At 41.5% G+C, this 16,688-nt stretch overlaps 1 protein-coding gene across 1 annotated transcript in view; it reads right to left on the reverse strand.

Moving 5' to 3' along the window:
• The window catches only part of LOC106907901 (A disintegrin and metalloproteinase with thrombospondin motifs 20), a 91,704-nt gene that overhangs the window by 67,625 nt on the left and 7,391 nt on the right, over positions 1-16,688 (reverse strand). Inside the window, exons 3-5 of the mRNA XM_088006473.1 lie at positions 15,253-15,412; positions 2,746-2,999; positions 592-675 (exon numbers count right to left, since the gene is read on the reverse strand). Of these exons, the coding sequence (XP_087862599.1) occupies positions 592-675; positions 2,746-2,999; positions 15,253-15,412 (498 nt within the window). The remainder of the gene's footprint in view (positions 1-591; positions 676-2,745; positions 3,000-15,252; positions 15,413-16,688) is intronic.

The raw sequence follows: 16,688 nt of genomic DNA on the forward strand, positions 1-16,688 counted from the left end.
TAGATTTAAAGGAACTCACTGTCTCAGCAGTTTTGCAGTTTTCTGGAACCTTGTTCCAGATTTGTGGTGCATAGAAGCTGAATGCTGCTTCCCCATGTTTGGTTCTGGTTCTGGGGATGCAGAGCAGAACCAGAACCAGAAGACCTGAGGGGTCTGGAAGGCTGGTACAACAACAGCAGCTCTTTAATGTATTCAGCGATTTATAATATTTTATAGTCTATTCTCTGAGCTCCAGGGAGCCAGTGTAGGGACTTTAGAGCTGGCGTGATGCGCTCCATCTTCCAAGTTTTAGTGAGAATTCTTCCACCTTCCTTATCTTATTAAGCGCCTCTCTGTACATTCATGCATGTTTTCAAAATCAATAAAAGTTCACAACCCGTCTCCTGCAGACGCTTCACCTCAGTGTCACCTGTTCTCCAAGGAGACCTCTCACGAGATGTGAGAATGACAAGGAGGGCGGAGAGTCATTTCAAGCAGGTTCCTTGGGGAAGGAAGGTAAAAAACCCCTCCAGACCGCAAACACCTGCGATGATGTCAGCCATATACCGAAGACCCGGCATATAGGGAGCATTGAAGGCTGGTTGTACTCACCTGCTTATTGTGGATGATGACCAGCTTGACGATCATGATGTTAATGAGGTTCCCTACACTGGGGTCCCTGTACACCGCTGCTACCTGTAACAGAAACAAAACACACAGACAAAAAAAATGTGGACGAAATCTCCACTAACCTGCCCCCGGAACGCAGTGTGTCATGTTTAGAAAAAAAAAAACAACTTTTGAGGGTTTGTTTTTTGCCAACTATTCTTTTGGCTTGATTTGGTTAATGGCAGCAAAAATGCCTCTTTGCTTTAAGATTCTCATCCCTCTCCTGCTGTACTCGAGCGGCCCTGTCACGGTCGGCCAGCCGTCTCCTGAGGCTGTGTCCGGCCTCATGACAGGAACTCATTAGTCCACCATAAACATTTAGCTTGTCTTAGCCTGAGGGGAGGCAAAACGTGGCCTCGGCCTACACACTGGGAGCTTGTCTTTGCAAGCTCTTGCTTTAAGAGTGACATATGAGATGTTGGTCCATTTCCTCTCACTCCAGTGCGTGTTGTTATGTGAAGGCCTGCAGGATCTTTGATAAGGCAGTAACTAAACACAGATGCAAAAGTACTAAGAAGCATTTAAAAAAAAAAAAGGCTGCAGATAAATGTTTTCTAAGCGTTTTAAAAGCTAAATATTGTTCTATCACAGAGTGCATGTCCATGTTTGCTTACACCTGTCTTCGACGTGAATATGGAGGGACACACAGTGGGCTCTCGGAAACGGGTCAAGGCAGAAGGGACAAAGATTGAGTTTGTTTGGAACCAAAAAAACCGAAAAGTGCTTTTGAAAACAGCCGCTTATCGGTTTTTATGAGCATCTGTAACGTCAAATTAGCTTGTTCTGCAGTTAAAGTGACGTCGTTTTACTCGTACTTCGAAGTTTTAGATAACAGAAAATTAAACTTTGGAAAAATAAGCATGGATTTATCTGGTAAGCAGAAATTGCTGTAAATGTAGATAATCAAGTGGGGAAGTGGCTGGTCTGGAGACTAAGGACAAAAAGAAACAAAAGTATAGTTTGTTATTTCTAGATGACAGTTCTGGAAATTACATGGAAAACCACTAAAACTTAAAACTAGCCTTTTTTTATTGCCTCTATATTTATGAACGATGCTCTTTTCTGCGCATTTTTGGTCAAAGGTATTTAGAGTTATGTTTAAAATAACAAAACTATTTCTGCTCAAAGAAAAGCAAAATTTAAATATGTTGTTTTAAGGTTTTCACATCAGACTGACTCACACTTAGACCTGTGCAACAGAAAATTAGCACATCGGCATTTATCACTGACCGTACTCTGTTTAACAGCAACACAACATTGACAATCATTGCTCTCGCATAGGTTAATAAGTCCTTTAAATCCACTGTTAATGAAACCGGAGAGAGGTGGCAGAGGGAACATTCAGTCCAGCCCATCTACCTATCCCGTTTCACACCGTTTGACTGAGACGTTTAATAATTCTGTGAGTAGATTAGCTGTTAGATGGCTTCGGGACTCACAAAAGGTCCGGCGGCCGAGTCGGAGCAGGCCCAGTTAACCAGGCCGCTGTGGTTTTGGTTGCATTAAGCCAAAGCCGCCACAAGGTTTACCCCTTAGACATAGTATTTAGTTACAGAGAGGTTTTTTTTATTATTATTTTGCTCCGGATGTCTCTGTGCTTTTATCTTTTCTTTGGCACACTTTGCCACGTGGTTAGATTTGCTAGGTTGTTTTGGGGGCCTAGACCATCATGCTTTAGCTGTTGCACTGTTCAGTGTGCAATCTGGGGATATGGAAATCATTTTTTTTTTTTTTTAGCAAGAACCAACTGAATAGATTCACAACACAGAAATTTAAGTTCAGCACAATTTCAGAACTGCTATTATATTTACAAAAAATATTTTTAGATGTGTGACCAATAAACAACCAGCAATCACTTATTAGATTGCAGCAAAAAGAGATGCAGTTTGTGTTTACATTACATACTGTAAAGCTCTTGCTCCGTGTACAGAATCTGGTTCTCAAAACCAGAATCAAGAGTGTAAAACTGCAACAATCAATGGCTCCTTAGATTGGATATAGTGAAAGAATTGACTTCAAGATGTTAAATTATGCAAATGTAAAAAAAAAAAATAAATAATAATAAAAAGATAGTTTTAGAAGCATTATTTTACTTACTACTGACATGATTGTTAAGATGTAGTGCTCCAGGTTGCGTCCGTGGTGACGGGCCATTTTGGCGTCCGCCGTCACCATCAGCTCAACGTAGCGAGGGTAGGAGAGGAAGCGCTTGCGTCGCTGCGGGATGGTCGTGCCGTCGCGCCTGGTGCCGTTTTCATCAATGTGATGCTGGTCGATTGTGGCTGTCAGAGAATCCAGCTCCTCAGCCATGTTCCCTCTGCTCTCAAAAGAGGCCGACCTCTTGGAGTTTCCTGCTTTAACGAAAAGAAAAAAGAAAAATCCTAATATTTTTGGAAATCCAGACGATCATGGAAATCTACTAATGTGCAATATGACTGATGGTTTCAAAGTGAAACATATTTTTCAAAATTTACTTGTATGGCATCTAAACACACAAAACATTCATGTCAAGAATATTTGTGCAAGACGTTTTCTGTAAAAAAGTGATTAAAATGAATGATTTTTTTTTGTAAAAAAAAAAAAAAAAAAATGGTTATCCAACTTAAAACGTCCAATATCAAACGTCGTATCAACTTCTTCGTCGTATCAAAGAAGTTGATCATTGTTGAGCACGTTGAAGGAGTTTGGATTGTTTAAACCTCGGACATTTAGTTTCTTATGCTCCTGACCATTGAAATGAAAACAGAAGCCGAGTGTTTGTCAAGAAGAATGTAGACCAAGACAAGAAATGTAGAAATAATTCATGTCAGATGTGAAGCACAGAGCTGGAGGTGACCAGAACACCATCAGAGAATCCACCATCGATTAAACTGTGTCGGAGAGGACGGTTGGGAAAAATCTGAGAGCGTCTGCAAAAAGAAAAACACCTAAAGCAAAATTAGACCCTAAAATATGATATTGGCCCAAACCCAAAACATCCCAGGAAGAATCAAAGCTCAGGTATTGACTGCACATGCAAGAAAAAAAAACAAAAAAAACATTAAGCGTCTCAAAGCTGAAACTGAGAGGTGGAATAAAAGTTCATCTAATGATTGTGTGATATGTTTTACCAGAAGACTGCAGTCACTGCTTAACTTTACCATGAGCCTGGTCAGTCGCTTCTGTGAAATGGTGGCATAAAAAAAAATAATTAAAAAACATTGCGCTGAAAGGAATAAATCAAATGTATTTAGTCCCAGACTGCAACAATTTCATTTGCAAGCGCTGAGATGAATGCCTTCAGCAGCATTCAGCCTCCCAACCACAATGACAGCCGAATGCCGCGCAAATTCAGCAGGCGCAGTTCTTTCAGCTGAACTGCACGTGTTGAGCTGGCTCCCAGCAAGAGATTCCTTCACCGTGACAGGGTGAGGTTAAAAGAGGGAGACAGGGGTAGACGAAAAGCGTAGGCAGGGATTTTTTTTTTTTTGGTTTCTTTTTTTCATTGGAAGGAACGAAGGAAGAGGAAAACTTGGAAAGTTTCAAGCGGATTTAATTACACATTCATGAGACCGAAAGAGCTTAGTGAGATACTTCTAAAGAGCCAGAAGCAGCATTAAAAAATAAAAATAAAAAAACAGATAAGCCTACTCCAAAGGCCAAAGGACTGCAGGTGATATAAGTTGTTAGCTCAAAACTGCATTTTTGAGGCAAAACAAGAGAACAGATCCATAAAAGAAAAAAAAACTATTTACTTTTGCAGTGAATCACCACATCATGTTACAAGACGTCCAGCTGTTTCTAAGCTCCAGGGAGGCTAATCTAATTTCCCCGACAGGAAATGCAACATCAGGGTCTGTCAAACTAAAGTACAATGAAAGGTGGTCAGATTTCAACATAATTCAGAGTTGAAAGCACAATTTCACTTTATTTAGTTGCACGTAAAGGTACCATACACGTTGAACTGGTTCACATTTTACCACAAAAACATTATTTTACAAATGAGAATCTGAAGAGTGTCACACATGTTTAAGCCCCCCTTTACTCTGACACCCTTAAGCCACTTCATTAGTAAACAGTAGTAGTCCTTTAGTGATTATTTAATCTCAGAAAAAATAGCACGAACCCATCTGTCCAGTGAATACATCAGAGGGACGCTGGAGAACATTACTGAACTGATCAAACAGCATCAAGAAGAATCAGGAACATATCAGACAGGTCATTCTGAAGAAGGGTCTAAGCTTTGAACGTCCGACAAAGCATTGTTCAATTCATCCACTACCTATCAGGCTTATCGTTGCATGATCGTGAGAGGTGCTGGTGCCTCTCCAGCGGTCATTGGACGAGAGGCAGGGTACACCAACACAAGTTTAGCTTCCTGTACAGCCAGAGATCCACATTCGGGGTTTGATCTCATTTAAGGCCAGTGCTGGGGTCCTGAAACGTCTAGGTCTCTCTTTGCTTCATTTGACGCTATTCAAATAATCAGGTGATGAGCAGGACTCGTAGAACTGCTAACGTTGTTGTACTGACAGAATATAACTCGACACCCCTGGACTAGTCCGACCTGATCGCAGCTGTGACTGAGCTGGAGATATTTCGCAAACTAGGAGGGTGAAAGATGTCAGTCTCTAGATGTGGAAGCTGGTGGAGGTTTCTTTTATTTCTTTAAGTAAACAATAACATAAATACACACAGGACTGATTTCATGCAGCAAGTGAATGAGGCCAAGGAAGCGTCTCGATGCTTCAGAGCCGTACAAAGCTTCGAGTTCATCATCCCCGACAGCCTCCTCAACTTTGTCCTCAGAGATGGAGAAGACTTCAATTGTACTCGCTAAACTCAGTTTTTCCATAGTCTTACACAAAGAGAGATTGTGTCCATCTATTTGAAAGACTGAAAAAAAAACCGATGGAAATGGTGGGGAGGCAATCCATTTAGCGCTCTACGATTATTCAAGCAGTGCCCTCAATGGGTACATGAGGCAGAGCGTGACTTTCTGGCACAGCGATGCGCAGCTCTTGCCGCCGAGAGGCCCAGCCCCATGCCAGTCTCAACATCTGAGCTGTGGCCAAGCCCGTCTGTGCCCCTGCCTGCTGGCTCAGAACGGAGCTTTGTGTTTTCCTGGAAGAAACTCATCAGTGTCAAACCTACGACACTAAACCTCTTTTAACAAAATCATCAATGCAGACATCAAGGGGATTACGAAGGCACAGAGGACGACCAGCCTATATATAAACAGTAACAGTACAGAAAGAAAAAAAAAAAAAAAAAGAGGAGATGAGCATATTGTACCAGGTATAATAGCATTTGAATCAGTGCAGATTAGCCAAATCGCCTTGAGTTGAAATCTCCCTTTCACTGGGTGGTGATCTGCTACTTACGCCATGAGGAGACGGTGGGGGGGGGAGGTGACCGACCTCGTGCACTGAGCGCAGAGACATGATTTCACCCCTGATTCGAATCAAATATACATCCATGCTTAATGCATCCAACTCATGTTTCATCTAAGAATAATTAAAGTATCGTAAACTTCAACTCCAGGAGTTACTTGTGACAGAGGTCTGTGAGATAGATGTCTAACCTGCACGTGTCCAATGCTTTAAATATAAAAACCAACCAACATGAGCAGCACACCTGTTGCTGTGTAAATTATTCCATCAGCATGCCACAAGACGATCACAGTGAGACAGTTAAAAAATAAATAAATAAATAAAAAATATTCAGGTTTTGTCTGGGATTGATTGAACAACCGAAACTGAATCATTCAGGAAGCTGATGGTCAAAAACCAAATTTAGGCCAAAAGAAGCAAAAGGTAGCTCAGGTTTATGTTAGATATCATACAACCCAACTTTGTAGCTTGTTTTCTTTTGCACGAGTTTATTGAAGGCTTCAGGCATTTTTTTAAAGCAAAAAACAAAAAAAACAATCACCAAATCCCAGCATAACAGAGAGCTCCATAAGAAAAAAAGGCATAGATGTACATGTGAGATGTATGTCGGACGGCTGAAATGTCAACTTGATAAACTAAGTTTTTTTCCTTACCTCTCCGACATAACACAAACAATCCTTAGCTAGCATGCAGAGTTGAATTTCAACTAGTTTATAACAAGGAAGCGCTCAGCGTAAGCGCCTTCGCTTTGAACTGTGAGCATACAGTACAAAAAAAGACTGCTTTCAACTGAGCTGCAGATGCTTTGACTCTCCCAAACATCCCAGTTTAGGAGAGAACAAAGGGAAACTCAAATTTCATTGTTGAGCTAATTAACATTCTTTAACAGTGACCTGCTGAGAGTTTGAGCTTTATTCCCAGGGTAATAATTAAAAAGGCCGTGTACCTCAGACATATTGGTGTTGCCTTGCCTCCGCACAAAGTCAGACAGTCTGCTTACTGAAATTACCTGACAGCGCAACTCGAGAAGGGATAAATGTTACCAACTCCTTCAGACGGAGGCACAATTAAGTGCAATTCTGTGGCTAGACGGGTAGAAGAAAAGACAACAAATTGTTTCAGCCAAAGACGGCTTTTAAAAGTCAAGCGGTGTCGTTTTCAGCCGCACTGAGAGATGTGGGCTTTCAGCACACCAGGTAGAACTAAAACTGTTCAGTTCGATAGATAAAGGATTCTTAAGCTGTCGTAGCAAATATATGCTGGCATTCTGAAAAACAAGTGTTGCACAAATCTCAATATGTGAAGATGGTTTTGTGGTGACTTTGTGATTCTGTTTAACCCAGATTAGTTTGATCTAATTACCTTCCTACACAATTCTGCCAGATTCTCATCTCCTTCCAGTGATTCATCAGGACTTTCCTCCATTGAGGTGGATTCCTCCAGTAGAATTTCAACTGAGCCAATCGGCAAACAGGAGGAGAGCTTGTGAACGACGTTAATTTTTCAGAGCCGTTTAAGAACTGCAGTCTGGCACGTCCTCTGCTGCGATGCCAGTTCAGTCCATGTTGGGTACGCTTCCAGATGTTGGATTAACGTTAGCATTCATCTTGTTCAGCTCGGCACTTCCTCTCTTCACTGTTGGGTGTGGTTGTTTTACGGGTAACCTTCATAGCGTCGAACTGGCACATTACATACGTCACGGCCAAATGTTTAGTGACAGAGTCAACGTCTCCAGCAAGCAATCTTTCACAGCAGCCGGGGGTCCAGACTCTCTGCACAAAGCGGAGCTGGTTTTTACCAGGATTATCTAATTTCAATTACCAGCTCGAACTTGACAATAACTTATGCTTCGTTGTCCCTAAAGGTAATTTATTGCTGACTCCAAGCTGAACTCCTTAATTTTTTTGACTCAAACCAATCAATCATGCAAACAAGCAATCTTTATGGAAAAGATTGCTAAGCTCAGGTGAAGTAACTGTTTTCCAAAGCATTAAGCCTAGAATGACCCTTAACCCCCCACCCCCTAAAAAAAACTACTTAAAATGCAGAAGCACCTTTGGCCTTGACATGCACAGAGCAGGTCATCAGTTTTCATTACTGTCTAGCTCATCGCTGATGAACAGCCGCAGCCCCAGGTCACAACGCTAATGGCTCTCCGAGCGACTCTTAGACCTGGCTTTCCTCAGAGAAAGCTGCTTCTCACCTGCCAGTGCCATTTATCTCCAACTTTCACCCAGGTCACCAATTAGTTAGCCACCGTCACTCCAATTATTCCAACCATTCCACTCGGCCCACATGGGTTGCGACAACCCAGACAGTAGACACCGTCAGAAAATAGCTCCAGCTGAAGTCTGTCTCGGGAACGGCTAAAACAACACAACACGCAGGGTTCAGTAAGGCCACGGCCTCCGGACAGGCAGACACATGGAAGCCATTAAGGTTACTGACGGCGTACGGCTCCGTTTGGGCCCCATCCAGAGATTCTGCTGTCATTACATCAGGTGACACTGAGTGCAATTATTAGCAGCTACACGTCATGCTCGGCTATAAATTCAGAGACAGACCATAGTCGGAACGCCTGCTCAAGACTTAGTGGATCACATTCATTTTATAATTTTGTACACGTAAATAAATGCAGTAGCAAACACAAGACTATATATATCGACATATTTGATGACAAAAGCCACTACGGTTTTCAGAAGCAGTAAGCGGCAAAGACAGTGGGATCTTGCAAGTAGGCGGACACCACTGCCAAACTCTGGAGTAAGCCTGACAGACACATGCAGCGCAGGCCAGGGATGAAAAACACACACATCAAAACAGGAGTTTCCTTTCCATTCCTCTATCTGTTCAACAGCTTCCAGCAATAAGTGTCTTGCTTGCTTCATCCACCGGCAGCCCAGACAAATGTTGAGCACCTTAATGTCATTTTCAGACTTTGTCACTTTATAAACACAGAAGTTGATCTACTGTTTGGAAATCTCATTTTAAATTGGATTTAGGAGCTATTGAAACACCCAAAAGTGTTTGATTTTATCTCCGGCTGTGTGCTTGAGGTCTTTTACAGCTTTCAACAGCTATTCTTCTACACTGTCCCATAGTTAGCTTATTCCATGTTCTCGTGTCTTCTGGTTATTTTGTTGTCCCGACATCATGATGCTGTCACCAACATGTGCCCCCATGGCGTGGTGTGTTCAAGGTTTTGTGTCATGCTAGTTATCCAGCATTGTGCAGCTAACCCAAAGGGTTACAATTTGGTCGCGTCTGACCAGAGCACCTTCTTGCTGTGGTCCTAAATGGCTTGAGGGAAAAGTAAAAGGGACTTTTCACGGCTTTCAACTGTGATTTTCTTCTTGCTACTCAGAAGGCAACAGATAGCTGTCCTGAAAACAGATTCTCCCACCTGAAGTGTGGATTTCTGCAGCTTTTCGAGATTTACAATTCATTGAAAGTTTACAAAATGTAAAAAAAAATAAAGAAAAAAATCAAGGTGCTGCCATGAAAAATTCAAAATATTAGACACAGTATATGTTCAAGTGAGTTCAAGAGGATAAAAAGCCTCGTAATTTAGCTCAAATTAAGCCACCAAATTTCTGGCAAGGGGCTAGAAAAAAAATATACCGTTCGGTTTTATTCAATTCTTGCCCGTCTCCAGATGGATTTTAGAAAACACAGAGAGATGCAACCGGTGAAGAATTTACCCCTATCTGCAGACACCCTCATCCTTTTGGGTTATCTCTTTTCGAAGGACAACACATGAATTTGGCATGCAGGCTCAGAGACAGATACCCTGCAGAATGTGTGTCATTAAAGCCGTGTTGTGATTCGAGCCTGGTGAGCTTCTATCCTAGATGCTTTTGAATCCAGAACCGGGCTCAAGAAAGCACACATTAGTCACCCACTCTACAGCTATCTACACCAGTGGTATTCTCCACAGCAGTGAAACCACCCAGACTGGGAGAGCAAGGAAGGAAACTGATACAACTGCAACGCATATCAGTCAATGAGAACTTATCGGGCTGTCCGAGGTCTTTCTGACAAAACTCTGCATTAACCCATTAAACCAAAAAAACAACAACAACAAAACAAAAAAACAAAAAAAAACAAAGACAGTTTAAATCTCTAATTTTTTTTTCACCAGGTCGTCCAGTGACAGAGATGCTTTTATCAACAGTCCATGAAGACACACACTGGGAAGAAAAGCTGCTGCAGACAGATATATGGCCATGTTCTGTCTGCTGAAATAACAGAACATCACATTCCATCGAGGTAACACTTTAAAAGTCCTTACGAGTCCACTTCTGTTCTGACAACTCTGAGACACTGATGGCACATGCACGACAAAGTCAAGGATTTCTACATGTCAAAGGTCACCACATTGAAAGCAAAACTAAACCTCAGTTAAATACATGTGCAGATGTTCCTTTGGGTTACTTTTAACCGTATTTGTTCAAAAACCACACAAGTTTTGGAAACTCTCACTGCCTCGAGGTGCAACTGTCCCAATTCTTGTTGTTATGGTAACCTACGGTGAGGTAAGCCAGGGAGGCTGATTGCATAAAACTGGCCAGTGTCACCATACAGGACTAAAACACATCACTTGTATGTGCCTCTCTGTTCTCCTGCCAGTCATTTTGGAGATTTTGTTTTTTGTTTGGTTTTTCTTTATTAAAATTTTTAGTTATTCCCATCCAATGCTTCGCTTTATTTATTATGGTCTTTAATCCAGCCTCCAACAAATTGGGGGCTTGTCCGGGATGATGAGTACAGGAAAGATGCACCATTTTATAATTCAGAGAGTTTAACCTCTGTCTGTCATGAAACGTGCCGAGTCTGCAACGTCTGGGATTATCAGATGTTAGGGTAAGGATCTAGATTCTCTACATTATACCCACAAACACTGGAGTTTTTGTAATTCCAGCCCCATCAACTGAACTAAATACTAAAAGAAAATGCTAAGGTCAATTAAAAATGTCAAATTTTTTCTGTATAAAATGTGTGACATGTATGGAAAATAAATATTATCTTTCTATCCCATGCAGCAGCACAATCTTTACACTGTCCCTGATAATTTATGGCTTAATAAAAACATGTTATCATTGCTGTTTTTATACTTTTCGTTATTACAGCTCTTACCAAAATTGGTGTCTGTGAATAAAAACAGACTGGAAAAATGCAACAAAATTCAAATAAGTAAATTTCAGCATACTAAATATTTAGTGAAGCTTAAAAAAAACATTTTGTTTAACTTTTTGTGTTCTGTTCCAGTTGGACGTGATTGACGTCTTTTTTTATTTTTTTTAATTTTGGCTCTTTTCATGAGTTTTCTTCAAGGATTGCTTGGAAAACGAAAGCCAAACAAAGATTATTAATGACCACCCGCAAATGTTTAAAGAAAAAACAATTTCTTTACAAGTGGGGAGAAGCCGTATGACAAGTGGGGCACACTTGGCCAGTCTGCATTTCCATGTGTTTGAACCTAAAAAAGGCCTTTGAATGCCTCAAACCTCTTCAAAGTCCCAAACCTGCCAAACCACTCGGCACTCCAGTTCCCAGTTTTGATTTCGAATAAGAGCCCTCTTCACAGACACATAGAGAGAGGAAGAGAAGAAAGGAGTCATAAAGATGACTGACCCTGACAAAGGGTGCTATTGTAACTTCAAAAATAATACTGAAATCCAGCCTCTCAACAACATCACATGCTCTCAGGGTCAATAATTTCATGGATACATTAGAAAGTAAATTGTTATTATAGGAATAAGTATCATCTTGGGTTACTGCAACAGCTGAAATGAACTAAAAATTACAATAACATCTGTACATTTTACCAGAAATTACATTTTTCTTTAGTTTGTCCACTACATTTTGGACATAGAGCTAGAAAACAATCTTTAGGACTATTTAAATGTTTGAAATTGCACCAAGAAATCATATGCTGTGAGGAATAAAACTACATGATCTCTGGCCAATCAGTGAACACACTGTAACAAGAGCTGCTAGGCTACAGTGACAATAACACCCTTTGGTGAGGAAGCGGTTACTGTGTGAAGACACACAGCTAGTTTATTTCACTGTCAGTGAGCCATTTAAGTGACCACACAGGAGGCATAGGCAGCTGTTTAAAGGGAAACAATTTTCTGCAACATGTCTGTTTTATTTAATGCCACAATAGAGCAAGAGACAACAGCAGATAACAGGAAGGCTAAAAGTAAAACGACAAAAGTTGCTGTGACTTGTCTATGTGGGCTTTCAAACTCTTGTCATGGAATGTTTGGGATTTGGAAAAGCTGGTAACCTTTTTGGAAATCTTAGAGTCAAAGTAAAGTCCCTTAAATCAAGGGAATACAAACAGAGACTGCTATTTTTAAGTCGCTAAAGGCAGACTGAAATGTGAACTCCATTTTGCAGCATTTGAAATTATGTGATGTTACCGGTTTCTTTAGAGATGCTATTTATGGTCCTTAAGGAGTTATGGTTTCCATACTAAACAACCAAATTGCAAGATATATGTTTCTTGAGACTTTCCAACTATGATTAGACACGTTGTCTAATTGGTTGTAGAGAACAGCCTACGGCATTGAGCTACCTGAAATCAAAGATTATCAATGAAAATGCGAAAGCAGTTCAAACCTTGTAGGACGATATGTCAATTCAAAAAGCAGCAACTACAAGTGTTTTGCAAGCAGAACGGCACGCGTCAAGTCACGGTTTATGTCGAACCTGCTAGTAGCAGCGTGCTCCGCTCTCCTTCCCATAAAAAGACATGACAGGCTTGTTAGTCTTGACTCAATGTGGCGTTCAAAGAGCACCTTTTATCACTCCATCTCCTATCTGATAAAGCTGTGCTGCAGCAGCCTGGGTCACCTCACAATCCTAAGTTGGGATCACCGGTTCTTTTAATCCTCCTCCACCATGTTTACCTCGCTTTCCTTTGATGAAGCCCCACAGGTGTCCTGGGAAATTTACATTTTTTTCCTACCTCCCATCTCTTACATGCGCCAGAAAGTGTTATTTGTTGTACATTACTTATTTGTGAGTTTTACAGTTACAGAAAGTTGTGATTAAAAGTGAAAAATTGTGATTCAGGACTTAATATTGAAAAGGATATTGTTGAATGATCGACTTTTACGTCTTTGCCGTCTGGGTCAGACCGCAAAGACGTAAAAATTATAAAGACAGGAAGAAGAAAAATGGCAAAAAAGAGAGAGGAAAGGGTGTGGGAAACAGAAAAACAATATTTCCAACACAGATGACAAATAGACCTAAATAGAACAAGTTCAACTTATTCTAGCCACACTTTGAAGTCAGGCCTGGAATTTGAAAAAACACTTGACCACATGAATTAGGCTAAAATATCTCAAAATGCAACAAATGATGTCTCTTTTGAAACACATTCAAGAACAGATGCAAAAAAAGTAACTGACATATTGGAATGGTTTAAAAAAACTAATAAAATTGCTCAAAGACCCAATCTACAACTCATTTAGAAGGTCAAACAACACAAAAAAGCACTCCAGGCCTTACTTTTCCCAGGACAGTTTATCCTTCCCCATCTTTTCACAAGCAGTCGTTGGGTAAGTGGTGCAGTACACCCTGGACAAGTCGACTGTCCAGGGTGTACACTTAGCTTGGTGAAGCCAAGTGTTTAGTAGTAAGGAAGAGATTGGGGAAAAATGTCATCCATGGGAGAATTTTAAGGTATAAACCACTGCTGGCCAAAAAACAGAAACTCAAGTTTCCCAAAAAAAAAAAATCTTGATGAGGACCAAGACTTACAAAAAAAAACTTTGGATGTAGATTATTGTTTTTTCTTTTTTGTTTGTTTGTTTTTTTGCCCATTGTGATCTTAAACACAAGCACACTGCAGGAAGAGGAAGAACACTTCTGAATGGCTCAAAAAATAAGTAAAAAGCTAGTGCAAAATCAAAGTTCCACCGCAGTGAAGCCGTCCGTCACCAGGATCTGATAGCAGTTTTTACTGCCAAAGGGGTCACACAACCAGATGTTAGGTTTACAAACCAAACATTGTTTTCACACAAGCTCACATTTTTTGCCCCTTCTTAAAAGAAGCCACCAGTTGATCATTGAATTCTGTATTTACTTTGATATCGATCACACATAACCAGGTTAAATATGATTTTGAAGTTCTCTGTATTTTTCCTGGAGGTCGCTGTTGAAATTCAGAATCTCTCATTTACTACAAGCTTCTTAGTAACAGCAAGTGGTTGTGCATTCATGTAAGTCTGAATGTCCGAATTTGCATGTGTTTGTGTGCAGCAAAGTAGAGGCTGAAGTTGTGTAAATTGAGTATTGAAATGGTCACAACTGGACCAAAGAGGGAAAGACCCAGGAAGCAGAATTTGTAATACGAAATGAATGTATGATGAGGCATCTGATGTTTTTTCTAAAGGGTGAGTATATTCAAACATGTCCCAGGGTGGGGGTGCAGTGAACATCTCTGGCCCTAGACTCTGCCTGCCACACACACAGGCCAAAAGAGTGAAAGGCCAAAGCATCATAAGGCGTCATTGGCCTGGTCAGTCTGCAGACAATGGCCACCATCAGACCACAAAGGCCGACGCCAGACAACAAGCAACTCAAGAGCTCTGCCCATAAAAGATTTATTGCATTATGCAACAAAAGGCCACCTTGAGAGCTGCCTTTGAGGAGTTCAGCGAGGGTCTTCCATCGAGGTGAACTTCACTCAGTCACATTGCTTTTTCTGCCACCCAGATCCCTCGCCGTAAAAGCTCTAAAGGAAACAGGGGGTGGGGGGGACCCACAAGCAGGCTCTCGGGCGGAAAACATTTCCCCCGAGTTCTTTTAAATGCAACTCCAAACTAAATCGTAATTACTTCTAACCTTGTCTGAGCTCCTGCCAGAGGACTTGGCAAAGATTGCTTCAGCAGAAGAAAAGCAACAAACAGCAAACAGCCCTTGGAGCCAGTTTTGCTTAATTAAGTTGAGAGAGGCTTTCATTAAAACCCCTTAACCAAGGCTGAAATCTTTCAGGTATCGTAGAGCGCGCGCACACACACACACACACACACACACACACACACAAACACACAAAAAAAAAAAAAAAACTGCGACTGACACAGAATTTAAATTTTAAGGCAGCATTAAAGGCCATGATTCAGAGAAGTGTGCACAGGTAATGAGGAGGTAAGTGTTTGAGGGTGAAACTCAGACAGACTGTGGTCACAGGCAAACGAGTTAGGCTGTCTGTTACCCGAGGCAGCACAGGGTTCGTCGGGATGCGAGGCGTTTCGTCTCCTCTCGTGTCGATAGACGAGGTGCGGTTTGTTGTGCTCTTCGTCGTATTCCGCGCCAGACACGTTCAAAAGTGGCTCCAAGAAGTACTCGGCGTGCTGCGTCGCAAACGTTCCGACCTGACGGAGAGAAAAGAGACGTCATTCACGGCCTTGGCACAAAGCGTGTGATTGCATGTGAGAGCATATACCGTGTGGGGTTCAGCTTACAACCGACTCTCATTGACACTGAAGTAACGATGATATCGCCTCGGGCGAAACTCTTAAAGAGTTTGTCTGCTTTTGACGGGAACGTATGGAAAGAACATACTGAATCAGAAATCTCTCGTCAAAGCTTGCTTTCGGTCACTCTTGAACTTTTACCCACGACAACAACGGAACATTTTCACACATCCTGCACCTTTTTGCGCATTCATCAGTAAGCGAGCGATTCACTGCAACTGTGTGAACAGTCTGCGCAGAAGCTGACCTGTCATGTGTTCGCAACTTTGGAAATGCGTTTTCCTCCTCACACGCTGACAGTGGGAGGAGTGACATCATCATAAAAGGAGAGAGCTGCTGACAGAGGAATGCTAATATTGATTTGGCAGCTCAGCTTCTCTCAAAGCCTCTTAGCGCTTTGAGCCATGAGGCACGGTGGTGTTTGCATGGTAATTTCATGCGCACACTTAAGCCGGATATTGGACCCTGGAATGTTATCTTTACGGGTGTGTTACACCACAGACGTCCCCACAGGTGATGGGCATTTGACAGCGGGAAACGTAAGGATTCGGATACGGAAAACAAGTACAAACTGTGTTTGTTCACCAAGAGTGGAAGGATTTGTTCACAATTTGTTCTCAGCACCCTTCCGGTGCAGTGTTACGAGACCTTAGAGCGTCAAACTTTGACACCTTCCTGCGCCTTACCCCGTCATTTTTCAGTTCCAAGAACTGAATGTGGATGAAGTTAGCCAGCTAACTGTTGGTTAAAAATCAGTGTTAACATAGTCTATTAATATATTCTGTTGTGCACAGTGAGCTCACTTTGCTCCCCATATGCAGAGTTACCCAACTCTCTTCAGCATGCACGGCATGAAGTTTAGCTCTGGTTAAAAATGATGATGGCAGCACATCACAGTTCTGGCTTCTCCATAAAGGAGCCAAGAAGCCAAATGAAATTGCTTAGTGACCTAGAGGATTTGATCATCAGAGAATATAAAGTAGGACTGGACACACTGGCCACAGGCCAGAACTGCAATCTAATCATATCCACAACGGCAGCACTTCAAGTAATGCAACAACCTTGAAGTCAAATCTGCTCTTTGCATTCAGCCAGCGCTCTGATTGCATTCATGAGGATCTCCTCTGCACATTCCGCAATAACATCTAAAATGTTTAATATTGTGAAAAGGTTT

Source organism: Poecilia mexicana, unplaced genomic scaffold (assembly GCF_051168715.1).
Source record: "Poecilia mexicana isolate PSO_F unplaced genomic scaffold, ASM5116871v1 scaffold_6, whole genome shotgun sequence".
Taxonomy (NCBI): domain Eukaryota; kingdom Metazoa; phylum Chordata; class Actinopteri; order Cyprinodontiformes; family Poeciliidae; genus Poecilia; species Poecilia mexicana.